Here is a 16906-nt window from a genome sequence, read left to right on the forward strand (position 1 = left end):
CAATTATTTGAAAAGATTGTTGAAGTACCATGTAAGGCTGGATATTCTTCATATATTTTGACCACAATAACAACATATCACAACAGACTGAACGCAGAAACATGTGAATCCAGTTTTCTTCTACTTAACTAGACATTACAAAGATACGCAAAAGTACAAAACGGTATCAGTGTTCTAAGTTTCTTGTTTTTTGGAAAATAGTTATTTCTCAGAAAAATATGTTATTTATGTAACTATATAGTAGGTTTGTTAGTTTGATTTTTAAGTTACAATTTTTTTTAGATCTCACATTTTTAATTTCTAATATGGTAAATCTAATACTTTTTGAGAGTATATATATATATATATAGTACCCTTTGGAGTTCTGCAGTGCACAACCTCTATGACTATATAAGGAAGCCCTGTCCCCATTCAACAACAAGTATTCAAAGAACTCGGCCGTGATTTACTCTCTAGTATATGGGTAGCCAAGGATCACCATACCATTGAAGACATCCTTTATTTATTTAGACAACCTTTTTTAAAGGTTTTATTTATTTGAGAGTGAGAGAGAAGTGTGAGCTGAAGCGAGAGGGAGAGAGAATCTGGAGCAGATTATGAGCGCAGAGCCTGATGCGGGGCTTGATCTTATGACCACAAGATCATGACCTGAGCTAAAACTAAGAGTCGGATGCTTAACTGACTGAGCCACCCTAGCACCCCTGAAGACATCCTTTAACATCAGAAATATCAAAATGATAGGAATAAAGAAAGGAGCTAGGAGACATTGGAGACATTGCTGGGGACAAAAAGAAAAAATATATAATAAACATTTAATATGCCCAAAGAAGCATAAGAGGTTATTATATCCATTAAACAATTACAAAAATTATGAAGAGAAAAATGGAAGAATAAAAATATTAAAGAGCTCTTCAAAATTAAATATATGTAACAATTAAAATAAGAAAATAAGTTTAGAATTTTTTTTTAAAGATTGAATGAAAAAGACAAAAAGTAGGAAGGCAAGAAAAATGATACCATACAACTAGAGTAGTTAATGCAGGAAATACAGTGCTACATCAATAGGAGAGGAGAAAGAGAGAGAAAATGAACAAAGAAAAGTAAAAATTTGCCAAAGAAATAATACAAGAAAACTTGCCCTAAACATATATACCCAAATTACAAAGGCTTATTAAATGCCTATCATAATGAATGGAAAAAGGATGACTGGTGAACATATCATCATGAAATTTCAAAACACCAGAGACAGAGATAATCACTAAGGTTGCCAGAAGAAAAAAATAACCAAAATGCAAAGAAACTGGAGCAAGAATGATATCAGACTTATTAAATACTTTCAAAACTGCACAGGAAAAATCATTTCTATGTACTTCAGCCAAACTATCTTTAAGTAAATATAGTTTAAAATACACAATGAGTAAGAAAAGATGCACCCCTTCTGAGGGAGTTGTTAGAGAACATGTTTCATTAAAATAGGAAATAAACCAAGGAAAAGGGAACTCCTAGTTTAGAAAATAGGATATCTAACACAAGATAGCAGAGGAAAATCCGGATACAACAAACTACACAACAGGCTTAGAGAACAACTAGTTTAAACTAAAGGAGATATGAGAGGAGAGATTCAGACTTTCTAACAATTTTTTTTGACGTGTATGAACATTTGGAAAAAATATTTCCAAACATTAGACAAATCGCAACATTTAAAAAAAAACAGCATTAAGTGTTATAAAAACTAAACAAATGAGTCAGTTTAACTCCATAAAAATAAAATAAGATATAGTAAAGGAAAAGAAATCATAAGATCTCAAAAACTTTGATGTAACTATGCTGAAATCAGTGCTATGTCAAGCTATACTGGAACCTGAGGTAAAAGGAAAAACACATACCCTTATATACACATTTTTGTTTCTTTTTTATTGTGGCAAAATACACATAAAATTTACCATCAAAACCACTTTTAAGCATACAGTTCAGTGGTATTAAATACATTCACATTACTGTGTGACCATCAATATCATCCATCCCAATTTTTTCATCTTGTAAAACTTAAACAACCCCACATTCTCCTCTTCCCCTCAGCCCCTGACAACCACCACTATCTCCATTATGCTTTTGACTATTCTAAGTACCTCATATAAGGGGAATCATATGGTATGGTTTTTTTGTAACTGATTTAACTCATTTAGCATAATGTATTCAAGGCTTATCCATGTTGTGGCATACTGCAGAATTTCCTTTCTTTTCAAAGCTAAATAATATTCCATTGTTTGTGTATACTACATTTTGCCTATTCTTTCATCTATAGATGGTTACTTGATTTACTTCCATGTCTCAGCTATTGTGAATAATGCTGCTACGAAAACGGGCATACAAATATCTCCTTTAGTCTCTGCTTTCAATTCTTTTCGGTATACTCAGAAGTGGAATTGCTGGATCATATGTATTTTTTCTTTTGAGGAACTGCTGTACTGTTTTCCACAGTGGCTGTATCATTTTACATTCCCATCAACAGCACACAAGAGTTCTGATTTTTCTACATCCTCATCAACACTTTTTTGTTGTTTTGTTTTTGTTTTTTTAAATAGTAGCATCCTAACAGGTATGAGGTGATATTTCTTTTAATAATTTTTTTTAAATAAACACATAATGTATTATTAACCCCAAGGGTACAGGTCTGTGAATAACCAGGTTTACACACTTCACAGTGAGGTGATATTTTATAGTAGTTTTTATTTGCATTTCTCTAATAAGTAGTGCTATTGCATATCTTTTCATTTTAGTGGCTATTTATATATCTTCTACAGAGAAGAGTCTGTTCAAGTCCTTAACCCACTTTATTAATTGGATTGTTTTTTGCCATTTGAGTTTTAGGAGTTCTCTAAATATTCTGGATATTAACTCCTTATCAGACAAATGATTAACAAATATTTTCTTCCTTTTGTGGGTTACTATTTTATTTTGTGTGTCTGATGTACAAAACTTAAAAATTTTCATGAATCTAATTAGTCTTTTATTTCCTTACTTGTGCCTTTGGTGTGGTAACCAAGAAATCATCGACAAATCCAATGTCATGAAACTTTTGTTTTCTCCTAAAAATGTTACTGTTTTCAGACTTACATTAAGGTTCTTGATCCAGTTTGAGTTAATGTTTGTATATAGTGTTAGTAAGGTTCCAACTTCATTCTTTTGCACATGGATATCCAGTTTTCCCAGTACTGTTTATTGAAAAGACTGTCCTTTCTCTACTGGTCTTAGCCTCCTTTTCAAAAATAATTTCAGCCTATTTCTGTGGCCTTATTTCCAGGCTCTTTATTCTATCCCACTGGTCTATGTGTCTGTCTTTATGCCAATACCATACTGTTTTGATTTCTGTAGCTTTGCAGTAAGTTCTGAAATCAGTGTGAGTCTTCCAGTTTTGCTCTTTTCAAAACATTTTTTTAGCTCTTTGAGGATCTTTGAGATTCTATATATATTCTAGATTCTAGGATGCAATTTTCTATCTCTATAAAAATTTTTAAAAATGCCTTTGGGATTTTTGTACAGATTGCAATAAATCAGTAGATTACTTTTGGTGATATGGACATTTTAATAATATTGTCTTCTAATCTGTGAATATAAGCTGTTTCCATTTATGTTTTCTTTAATTTCTTTCAATAAGGTTTTATAGTCTTATTTTACAAGTCTTTCAACAATTCCTATTTCTTTTTTTTTTTTGATGCTACTATGAATGGAATTATTTTTGTAATCTTTTCAGACTGTTCCTTGTGTTTAGAAATGCAACTGATTTTTGTGTATTGACTTTGTATCCTACTACCTTGCTGACTTCATTTATTAGTTCTAACAGGGGTCTTTTTTGTGGACTCTTCTGGATTTTTACATAAACAGGATAATTTTACTTTTTTCCAATTTGATTGCCTTTTGTTTCTTTTTCTTGACTAACTGCTGTTTCTGGGCAGAGTTAAATCTAGCTCTAAATGTCCACTAAATCTAGTTGGCTTATTAGGTTCTCTGGTTCCTTACTTACGTCTGATTGTTCTATACATTATTTTAAGTGGGGTACTGAAGACTCCAACTGTTATTGTAGAACATTAGTTCTTCAATTCTGTCAGTTTTAACTTCATGTATTTTGGTGATTTGTCATTTATAATTGTTGAATCTTCTTGCTGTATTGAACCTTTTAATATATAATGTCCTTTTTTTCTTGTAACCTTTTTTCATTTAGCCTATTTTGTCTGATATTAGTAAAGACACCCAAGTTCTCTTTTGATTATTATTTGCATGGAATATCTTTTTTATCACTTCACTTGAACTTGTGTCTTTATTTTATTTTTTATTTTTTAAAGATTTTTACTTATTTGTCAGAGAAAGAGAGAGAGAGAGAGAGAGAGAGCATGCACACAAGCATGGCAAGCAGCAGGCAGAGGGAGAAGCAGGCTCCCTGCTGAGCAAGGATCCCAATGCAGGACTCAATCCCAGGACCTTGGGATCATTACCTGAGCTGAAGGCAGAAGTGTAACCAACTGAGCTACCCTGGCATCCCTAACTTCTGTCTTTATCTCAAGTGAGTCACCTATAGATTATATGCAGTTGGATCCTGTGTTTTTATCCATTTTGCCAACATCTGTCTTACAATTGGAGAGTTTAATTCATTTACATTTAAATTACTGAAAAGGAGGGATATATATCTGTCATTGTGTTATTTTTAATATGCTTTATATAACTTTTTTGGCACTCATTTCCTCTACTACTGACTGTGTTTGTTTAGTTGATTGTGATGAAATGTTTAAATTCTTTTTTCATTTCCTTTGTGTAAAGTTATTTTTTTTGTGTGGTTACCATGGGAATAACATTTAATATTCTAAGGTTGTCACCCTCTAATTTGATTTTATACCAGCTTAAATTCAATAACATATAAAAACTCTGCTCCTTTATAGCTCCATCACCACCCCTTTTGGCTGTTCTCACAAAATGACATCTTTATAAACTGTGTACCCAGATATACACTAATAATTATTTTAAGTGCATTAGTTTCCTAAATTATGTAGAAAACAAGATTTGGAGTTAGAAATCAAAGTTATAGTAATGTTAGCTTTTACACTAATATTTTTTCTTTTTATGCATTTCTCTCTTAATTCATGTAGAAAACAAAAAAGTTTAAAAGCATTGTTAAAATAGTACTAGCTTTTAAAATTTCCCGTGTACTTACCTTTATTGAGATATTTATTTCTCCTCATATCTTTGAGTTACCATGTACTGTCCTTTCATTTCATCATTACAGAACTCCCTTGAGCTTTTTTTGCAGGGCAGATCTAGTGTTTACAAACTCTCTTAGAGGTTTTATGTCAGAATATCTCACTTTTGAAGGATAGTTTTTTCTAAAGATTTTATTTGTCAGAGAGAGAAAGCACAAGCAGGGGAAGTGGCAGGCAGAGAGAGAAGCAGACTCCCTGCTGAGCAGGGAGCCCCATGTGGGACTGGAGGACTCGATCCCAGGACCCCAGGATCATGACCTCAGCCAAAGGCAGATATTTAACCAATGGAGCCACTCAGGCGTCCCTTGAAGGATAGTTTTAACACATATAAAATTATTGAGCTTTTTTTCCTTTTAGTACTTTGAATATATTGGTCCACAGCCTTTTGATCTCCAAAGTTTTTGATGAGAAATCTGTTGATAACCTCATTGAGGATCCCCCTGATGTGATGATTTGCTTCTCTCTTGCTGCTTTTAAGATTCTTTGTTCTTTGAGAGTTTGATTACAATGTGTCTGAGTGGGTGTCTTTGATCATCTTACTTGCAATTCACTGTGCTTCTTGATGTTTACATTTATGTATTTCATCAAATTTGGGAAGTTTCCAGTCATTATTTCTTTATGTCTTTGTCTCTGTCAAATATTCTCTGGAACTCCCTTAATATGTATGGTGGCCTGCTTAATGGTAGGCTCCAGCTGCCTCAGGCTCTGTTCACTTTTTCTCAATCTATTTCTTCTCTGTTCCTCAGACTCAATGCTTTCCATTGTCCTGTCTTCAAAGTTTGCTGATTCTTTCTTCTATCTGCTCAAATCTGCCTTTGAGTCCCCCTAATGAATTTTTCGTTTTCAGTTAATGTACTTTTCAGGATGTCTTTTTTGTTTCTTTTCAGGTTTTCTCTCCCTTTAATATTTTCATTTCATTAACATACTGTTTTCTTGACTTCCCTCACATAACCTTTTGTTCATTGGGCATCTTTATAATACTGTTTTAAAGTCTTTGTCTAGTATATCTGCCATTAGGTCTTTTTCAGGACCAGTTTCTATTTAGAGTTTTTTCCTTTGAATGGGTCACACCTGCCTGTTTCTTTGTATGTCCTGTGATTTTGTTGAACACTGGACATTTGAAACTAATAATGTTGTAACTTTGGAAATCAGATTATCCCCCTTCCCAGTGTCTGCTGTTTTTGTTTCTTTTGATTGTTGTAGGCTATCTCTGTTCCTGGGATCAACATGAGATGTAAACCTCAGGTCTTCTCATGTCTAGTTTGAGCTTTTCTCTGGGCAAGTACAACTGCTTTCTAATTTAACCTATATATGTGATTGTTTTTGAATGTCCTAATCTTTAATGTAAGGCTCCTAAAAGGGGAAAAACACAAAATTAAGTGGAATAAAAGGGCACTGTATCTTTTAAATCTCCTGAAAGTCACTTCAGTTATAAAGGAAGGGGCTTGCAGCAATGAGGAGAGGTGTAACCTCAATGTGCCCACTTCTGTGGAATGCTGTGGTGAGAAGCATCTATTAGTGACAATAGCACAGATACTCAATATTTGGAGGCCAGTATCCTTTTTGGGCACTGTGGTCCCTTAAGCTGTGTGCAAGCTGCTCCAGGAACATGTGCACAGCTGCCTGCTATGTGGCTGAGGGTAGGGAATGGGTAGCTGCTACTGTGCTGAATGCTTACACTGACTGATATTAATTACAACATACTGCCCAAGTCTTCCCAGGAAGTTGTAGGCATTCAACAGACTCTAGACTTCCAAAATACAGGAATATTCCATTTTCCTTAAGCACATCACAGATACTGCATTTTATTTTGCAAGTTGAAGATTTATGGAAACCATGGTGCCATCTAAGCCTGGATGACAGCCTATCTGTTTACTACATAGTTTACCAAATGTTTTGAGCCCACTGTTGAGACCTACTGCTCAGGAAAAAAAAAAATATTCCTTTCAAAATATTCTGCTCATTGGTAATGTACCTGATAACCCAAGAGTTCTGATGGAGATGTACAGTAAGATCAATGATGTTTTCATGCCTATTAACACAGCTTCCATCCTATAGCACTAGACCAAGGAGTAATATTGACTTTCAAGTCTTATTATTTTAAAAATACATTTCATAAGATTATGGCTGCTCTTCTGATGGATCTGTGCAAAGTCAACTGAAAACCTTCTGGAAAGGATTCACCATCCTAGATGCCATTAAGAACATCCATGATTCATGGGAAGAGTTCAAAATATCAACATGAATGGGAGTTTGGAAGAAGTTGATTCCAACCCCTATGAATGACTGAGGGGTTCAAGACTTTAGTGGAAGAATAACTGCAGGTGTGGTGGAAATAGCAAGAGAACTAGAATTTGAAGTAGAGCCCGATGATGTGACTGAATTGCTGCTATCTCATGACAAAACTAATGGCTGAGGAGTTGCTTCTTACGGATGAAAAAAAAGTGATTTCTTTAGATGAAATCTACTCTACTCCTGGTGAAGATGCTATAAAGACTGCTGAAATGACAACAAAAGATTCAGAATATTACATCAACTTCATTGATAAAGCAGTGACAGAGTTTAATAGGATGGACTCCAATTTTGAAAAAAGTTCTACTGGTCAGCCAGTAGCCATCAACATGGAGGCAAGACCCTTTACCAGCAAAAATATTATTACTTGATAAAAGTTCTGATGATGGTTCGCATTTCTTGGCAACACAGCAATTTTAATAAAGGTAATGTACATTGTTGTTTTAGATGCAATGTTATTACATACTTAATATATAGTACAGCATAAACATAACTTTTATATGCACTGGGAAATAAAAAATTCATTTGACTTGCTTTATTGCAATATTTTCTTTGTTACAGTGGTCTGGAGCCAAAGCTGCAATACCTGTGACGTATGCCTGTAGTTACGTCAGACAGATTCTGCCAGTACAACTGTTGCCTCCGTGGGAAGATAGATTCCTGGTGCTTTCTACTCTGTCATTTTCCCAGAATCCCAGAATGCTTTTTTTCCTCAAAGCATCAGTTGAAAAAGTGAAAAGTAGGTGTACTGAACTCACAAAAGTAATTTAAGTTTAAACATTTCTCTGAAAACCCGAATTTATTGTTTCATTTTACTGGCTTTACAGGAAGCAAGCCTATCTATATCTTCAAACGTAGTTCTTTTCCCATCTTGTTTTCAAATAAGCAAATTGTCATGTTTATCAATTTCTCTTGACCAAGTGATGATTTTAAATAATTTAAAACTAACTTCAGCTTACTGAAATATCTTTTACAGGATGCTACTTTGGCTGGTATTATTTTAATATTTTGATTAACACTTTGCTAATCAGTTTTAGAGGACCAAAATACATTTCTTAACTTAATATTACAATTTGTTGATATTGTGATAACCTATTCTACATGAAATTTCTATAGAACTTAACTTGTTCTTAACTCTAAGAACAGAGTCAGTGGCTGCTTTTTGTAAAACAATATCATTTATAGAAAATAACTTTTTTCTGGCTTAAAAATTCAAAATCTGCAGACACTTCATTTAATTTTTCATATATATATTTCAAATATGAAGTTAGCCCATTTATAATCTTAATGTGGATTCAATAAGCACTTTCCCTATAATTATCAATATTCTCATTCACTGATTCATGCATTTCTAATTTATTTTATCTAATTTAAAAATTCATGTGAATATTTACATCTCCTGCTCAAGTTTTATATTCACTGAACACATTTTAAAAATTACTTTCTTTCATTTGTTAAAACCAAAGGGACAGGACTTTTATTAAGCATACAGCTTTATTTATGGTCATTTTTCTGATTGTAGAGTTTTATTAACTTTTGCTACTTTGTTCAAAATATTCTATACAGGTAATTTGTGGAAAAATTTAATATATTTGTATGAAGATGCTTTTGAGTTCAACATAATTTTGACATTTGATATTAAGTATTTTCATATTTAATAAGCATTTTAGTTTGGATGCAAAGTGTCTCAAGTGCATTTGATCTTAATGCCTATATCTGTATGTGATTTTCATTTGTTTTTAGAATAGACAAGAATATTCCATCTGCTTGTTGAATTACCCCACTCCCAAAATACATATCTTTTCTAAAATAGTAAAAAAGATAATCATATTTGAATTGACAGATGAGGCATTTTTTATATTAAATTATGATTATGAGTTGAGCAAGGTACAAATATGGCATAATTATTTTTTGGGAGAAAAATTTTATCATTTTATCTTTTCCTCACAATTCAGAGAGAAGTTTTTAACTTTGAATTTCATAGTAATTCTAAGAGTGTCAATGTTAAAGACTTCAAAACTTTCAGTATCTGGAAAATTGTGTTTTTCCAACCTAACTTGTTACAGTGCCCTATAACTTTGATAAATTTTTGCATGTGTTTTTCATCTTCTAAACAATACATCACTTGACTTTGTAGATGCCGTACTTTAAAAAAAAAATTTGGTATACATTTTCAGTATATTTTTAATTAATACACACAGTTAGACATAATAAAGATTAACAATCAAATAGGTGTACATAAACATTTGTATAAAAAATATAAAACATCAAACATTACAAAAAACAGAAAATTATGTAACAGGAGAATTAGATAAATGTTAAGACAGAGGAATTTATCCCAAGTCAAAGAACAAGATAAAGCCACGGCCAAAGATTTAAGCAAAACAATATAAGTAACATGCTTGATGGAGAATTTAAAGCAACAATCATTAGGATACTCACTGGGCTTGAGAAAAGAATAGAAGACATCAAGGTGACCCTTACCACACTGATAAGAGTTAAAAAAGAATCAATCAGAGATGAAGAATATAATAAATGAGATTGGAAACACGGTTGATGCAAGGAACAGCAGGTTAGGAGAAGCAGTGGAATGAATTAGTGACAAAGAAGACAAAATAATGGAAAATGATGAAGATGAACAAAAAATAGAAAGAAGAATTATGGGACATGAGCACAGACTCAGGGAACTCAACGACTCCATCAAACATAATAGTATTAGTATTACAGGAGTCCCAAAAGAAGGAGAGAGAGAAAAGAGAGCACAAAATTTATTTGAAGAAATAATAGCTGAAAACTTCCCAAATTTGGAAAAGTAAACACATCCACATCCAGGAAGCACAGAGAATTCCCATCAAAATAAAGAAAAGCAGGCTAACACCAAGACATACTGTAATCAAATCTGCAAATATGGTGATAAAGAAAAATAAATCTTAAAAGCAGCAAGACAAAAGTCCTTAACTTACAAAAGGAAGACCCACAAGGCTAGCTGAAGATTTCTCAACAGAAACTTGGCAAGACAGAAGGAAGTGACATGATACACTCAAAGTGCTGAATGCAAAAAATCTGCAGTGAGGAATACTCTATCCAGCAAGGCTATCATTCAAAATGGAAACAGAAATAAAGAGAGTCCAGGAAAAACAAAAACTACAGGAGATCGTGACCACTAATCCAGCCCCATAAGACATACTAATGGCGACTCTTTGAGTGGAAGGGAAAGACCAAAAATGACAAAGGCAAAAAATGATCAGAGAAAATCTCCAGAAATAATGACAAAACAAGTAATGAATCCCACTTACAACTGCACCAAATATAGTAACATACCTAGGGATAAACCTAACCAAAGAGGTAAAACATCTGTACTCTGAAAACTATAAAACACCAATGAAAGAACCTGAAGATGACACAAAGAAATGGAAAGACATGCCACTTATGGATTAGAACAAATGTTTTTAAAATGTCTATACTACCCAAAGCAATCTACACATTAATGCAATCCCTACCAAAATACTGAGAGCATATTTCAGAGAGCTAGAACAAACAATCCTAAAATTTGTATGGAACCATGAAAGACCCCGAACAGCCAAAGCTATCTTTTAAAAAAGAAGCAAAGCTGGAGGCATCATAATTCTGGACTTCAAGTTATATTACAAGCTGTAGTTATCAAAACAGTATGGTACCGGTACAAAAACAGACATAAAGATCAATGGAATAGAAGAGAAAACCAAGAAATGAACCCACAACTATTTGGTCTATTAATCCTCAACAAAGCAGAGAAGAATAGCCACTATAAAAGAGATAGTCTCTTCAAGAAATGGTGTTGGGAAAGCTGGACAGCAAGAAATAGAAGAATGAAACTGGACTATCTTAAACCACACATAAGAATAAATTCAAAATGGATGAAAGACCTAAATGTGAGATAGGAAACCTAAAAATTCTAGAGGTAAACATAGGAAGCAACCCCTTTGACACTGGCCATAGCAACTTCTTTCTAGAGATGTATCCCGAGGCAAGGGAAACAAAAGCAAAAATAAACTATTGGGACTTCATCAAAATAAAAAGCTTCTGCACAGCAAAGGAAATAATCAACAAAACTAAAAGGCAACCTATGGAATGGAAGAAGATATTTGCAAATGACATATCTGATAAAGGGTTAGTATCCAAAATATTTAAAGAACTTATAAAACTCAACACTCAAAAATGAATAATCCAATTCAGAAAGGGGCAGAAGACATGAACAGACATTTTTCCAGAGAAAACATAAGGATGGCCAGCAGACACATGAAAAGATACTCAAAATCACTCATCACCAGGAAAATACAAGTCAAAACTACAATGAGATATCACATAGGTCTATCAGAATGGCTAAAATCAACAACACAAAAAACAACACTGTGGCAAGCATATGGAGAAAGGGGAATCCTTTTGCACTGCTGGTGGGAATGCAAACTGGTGTGGCCCCTGTGGAGAACAGTATGGAAGTTCCTTGAAAAGTTAAAAATAGAACTACCCTCTGATCCTGCAACTGCACTACCAAGTATCTCCCAAAGAATACAAAATACTAGTTCTAATTCAAAGGGATATGTGCACCCTGATGTTTATAACAGCATAATCCATAGTAGCCAAATAATGCAAACAGCCCAGGTGTCATTGATGAATGGATAAAGAATATGTGATATATATATATATATATATATATATATATGGTATTTATATTTATAATATTATAATTTGTTCTAATATATTATATATTTATACATTGTTATATATTATATAAAATATATTATATAATATATAAATATATATATATAAAATATTACTCAGCCATGAAAAATAATGAAATCTTGCCATTTACAACAATATGGATGGAGCTAGAGAGTATTATGCTAAGCAAAATAAGTTAGTCCAAGAAAGACAAACACCATATGATTTTCACTCATATGTAGAATTTAGTCAACAAAAGAAATGACCAAAGGTGGGGGAGCAAGAGGGAATCAAACCAAGAAATAGATTCTTAATGAGAAAGAACAAAGTGATGGTTATCAGAGTGGAAGTGGGTGGAGGGATGGGTAAATTAGGTGATGGGGATTAGGGAGTGTACTTGCTGTGATGAGCCCTGGATGTTATATGGACATCTTGAATCACTATCTTATACACCTGAAACTAATAATGCACTGTATGTTAACTAACTGGAATTTAAATTAAAAGTTAAAAAGAAAAAAAGAAAGAAAGAAAAGCATCTGTACCTGACTCCTCTCTGTTATCCCTACCTGTGTTATAATGAAATTCCACTAACCCTGAAATTGGAGGGGAAGATCCATGGTATATATTTAGTTAGGGAACAACAGCAACAGATTGTTGCAGTATATAGAATACACAAGCAGCAGAACAGAAACTATGTTAGAAGCCACTAAATCATATGGATTCCAACTATAATATAGTATATGAAAGGAATTAATTTTAAGAGAAAATGTAAAACTATAGAAACGAAAAGTGATACCAGGAAAATCTTACCTGGGCATGTTAACAATTCCAGTACACTGCATCTGATCAAAATCCTGAAGACTAACTCAAGCTATCCATCCTATCAGAGGTGTACCTAAAATAAGTACCTACATCTATTCAAAGAACTATCCACATCACATATATTCTTGAAAGAAACACCTGGACCAAGATTGGTCTACGTGCCTTCCATTCAATAAGGCATTCCTTTAATTATTTTTGGCTTGCTAAATTTTTAGTGTGAAGTTTTTTTTTCTTTTAACAAAAAATAAGCTTAAGAAATTTGGTTTTTGTATGAAAGGCAGCTTCATTTGACACAGATGAAACAGGACAATCAAAGGAAAGTAAGAGTTTGATGATTTATTCTAATCAAATATGAATATATCAGGAAAGAATAGATGATATGATGAAATTATGGATTCATAGATTTTCTTAATGTTTATGCCTTTACATATTTGGAAAGAAGAGAGGCAAACCCTGTTGCCCCTAGGGCACAGGAACTGACTGACTAGGGGATAGAAGGAAAAAATCCTACTCTCAGGACCCAAAACACAGAACCAGCTTAAGAGTGAGGCTACACCAGTTCCCACTCACTTCCCACCACCCACTCCCCACCACCCACCTCCAGGCTAACAAACACCAAATAACAAGGAACAACAGTACTGATGGAAGAAAGGCAAGGGTCTATTTATAGAGAAAGACACCCTTTAAGCCTCAGTCTCACAGGAAGAGCTAAAGCTGAGTATGAAACAAGAATCCGGAGGGAAAAATCCTCCAGTAATATAACTCCCACCCTCAGCACAAAGAAATACTACAGGAATTGAACCTGGTAGTATACCAAGGGTAACTATAGCAACAAGAAAGCCAAAACTCAGATCAACTCACTAGGTGAAATCAAATCCCATAGTAATGACCTAACATAAGAAATGGTATGCCCACTTTTCAGATACAAATACTATTTATCTGTCTTCAATATAATTTCTTGCTTTCAACCATACATTGTATAACACAAAAACGCAAAGGGGGAAATGAACTGTCAGGAGACAAAGCAATCAGCAGAATCAGACTCAGATATGACTCCACTACTGGAAGTATCAGACAGAAAATTTTAAATTACTATTATTAATATGTTAAATGTTTTGGTGAAAAAAGGAGGACAATATGCATGACCAGAATGGTAATTTTAGCAGAGGGTCAGAAACTGTAAGAATCAATGGAAATTCTAGGGGAAAAAAACAACCACAATGACAGGGATGAAAAATGCCTTTGATGGGCTCATCAGCAGATGTGACACAAATGAAAAAATGAATCAGTGAAACTGAAGATAGGTCAACAGACAGAAATTACCCAACATAAAACACAAAAAAAGTACATGGAGGATACGGTGGATACTAAAACAAGGCATCTAAGAATAGGGGTTAACATCAAATGGTATAGTATTTAGGAAATTGGAATCCCAGAAGTAGAAGATATGGGACAGCTCGAAGAACACCAATCAGGATAAACACCCCAAATAAATAAATAGATAAACATATAGGTAAATATATGAACAAACCAGACTTAGACACATCTTGCTCAAACTGATGAGAACTAAAGATAAAATCTTGAGGGGAACCAAAAAATTCAACACATTATATATATATAGGAAACAAAGATCAAAATTACAGTAAGACATTTTGTCAGAAAATATGCAAACCAAGAGAAAACAAAATGACTTCTTTAAACCGCTGAAGGAAAATAAAACTGTCAACCCAAAATTCCATATTCACCAAAAAATATCTTTCAAAAATGAAAAATATATTTTTAAATGAAAAAGGCATAGAAGAATTAATTATCAGTAGATCTGCAACATAAGATATATCAAAGGAAGTTATTAAGGCAAAAGGAATGTGGAATTAGACAGAAATGGAGAGCTAACAAGGAAATAAAGAGCACTGGACATGGTAAAGAGAAAGTTGAATATAAAATTATTTTTTCAAGTTTTTAACTGCTCTAAAAAATAACTATCTAAATCAAAAACAGTAACACTGTATTCTGTCTTTATAACCTATGTAAAAATAAAACATATGACAACCACAGGAAAAAAGAACCCACAAACTATTAACATCAGGAATGAATGAGAGAATTATCACTGCAGACCTTAAGACATTAAAAGATTAATGGAATAGTACAAACAAGTCTATATAGATAAATTCAATATTAAAAACCACAAACTACCAAAATCCATTCAAAAATAATCACATAACTGGGGTGCCTGGGTGGCTCAGTCAGTTAAGTGTCTGCCTTTGACAGAGGTCATGATCCCAGGGTCCTGGAATGAGGCATGCATCAAGTCCTGGGTCGGGCTCTCTGCTCAGCAGGGAATCTGCTTCCCCAGGCCTTCTACCCTCCCTTTTCCCCCTGCTCATGCTCTTATTCTCTCTCAAATAAATAAATAAAACCTTAAAAAAAAAAAGAATAATCATATAACCAAAAAATCCCATATCTATTAAACTTATTTGTAGTTAAAAAACCTTTCAAACAAAAGAAAACTTTCTATGGTGTAGAAGAAAGCTACTTGGAAGAAAGTGGCTAAGTCCTGCTAGGTTTCACTTATTCACTGTTCAGTATGGAAATGCTGTTCAAAAGATAAATGCTGAACCTGCCTCATGCATCTCTGAGCATACTCAGAGATATGGAAAATTTTGTAGTATTAAAAAAACTGACATCAAAAAAACATGTACTTGAACAAAAATATTTCTACAAAAAAACCCCCAAAAAACAAACAAAAAAAAACCTATTTCTACATACACCATTAGATTGCCCAGTAAATAACATTTATAGGATAACCCCAAGTATTTTATTCAGAGTGCCTGTTTAAGACAGTAAGAACACATTTAATATATATTCAAAATATTTTTTAAACAAGATTTATTTATTTTAAAGAGAGAAAGAGTGCAGTGGGGGGAGGGGCAGACAGAGAGAATCTCAAGACGACTCCCTGCTGAGCAAGGACCTCTACAAAGCGCTCAATTTCATGACTAATGAGATTGTGACTTGAGCAGAAACCAAGAGTCAGATGCTTAACCGACAGAGCCACGTGGTACCCTTGAAATATTTCTATTTTAAGTATTAAATTTTCCTGGCAGCCCAGAAAATAAAATCATCTGGAAAGATTAATTTTCCAATGTGTAAACTATTTGACATTTTATTGATTTCAGGATTTTTAAATAATAAACTTATCTCCATTAACTCACTAGTTGAGCTAAAAAACAGATAAGTGAAATATATGATGCTTTTATAAAAACAGAAACACCTTAGAATTTTGCTTAAGGTTAGATATTTTTATATCTAATGACAACAAAAAACAAATCTTTTTTCCTGATAACATGCCAATAATTGTTATATGCACAATGAATTGAAATGTTTTAAAAATTAAACCAGTAATATTTTCACATATTCAAGCCTTTAAGGTACAGGTAAAACAAAATTTACCTCAGACACAGGTTCTTGTTCCTTAGTGGGAGCTTCATTTTTTAATCTTGAAAACAAAATAAGTATTGAATACTTTATTTTATATGTACAATGGAAAATATGCAACAGTTCTTTTCTGCATGCTTAAAATAATTATGATGTGAATTTAAACTAATGTAGATTTGTAAATGACCTTTATAAATATTAAGGGAAAAATAAACAGTAGATTCAATAAACGTGCTAAAGAAATCAATACAGGCATGTATTTCCTTCTTTTCTAAAAACAAGAGCACTTAAGAAATACAATTATAAGTAAAAGACATAATATATTAGTAAAATCATTTCAAAAAGAGAATTACTCTGTAAAAAATAAAAGCAGGTTGTATGCTTAATATATATAATACGCATAA

The 16906-nt window shown here is 33.1% G+C and overlaps 1 protein-coding gene across 8 annotated transcripts in view; it reads right to left on the reverse strand.

Moving 5' to 3' along the window:
- ZNF280D (zinc finger protein 280D) overlaps nucleotides 1-16906 on the reverse strand; it is a 132796-nt gene that overhangs the window by 10562 nt on the left and 105328 nt on the right. For 7 of the 8 annotated variants that reach the window (XM_047736404.1, XM_047736403.1, XM_047736401.1 and 4 more), the window contains one exon: nucleotides 16518-16563. In XM_047736404.1, the coding sequence (XP_047592360.1) occupies nucleotides 16518-16563 (46 nt within the window). Of the gene's footprint in view, nucleotides 1-7776; nucleotides 9690-16517; nucleotides 16564-16906 lie in introns of those variants that run through there. The other variant, XM_047736406.1, reaches the window with a different exon arrangement.

The sequence above is a fragment of the Lutra lutra genome, chromosome 7 (genome assembly GCF_902655055.1).
Source record: "Lutra lutra chromosome 7, mLutLut1.2, whole genome shotgun sequence".
Classification (NCBI taxonomy): Eukaryota; Metazoa; Chordata; class Mammalia; order Carnivora; family Mustelidae; genus Lutra; species Lutra lutra.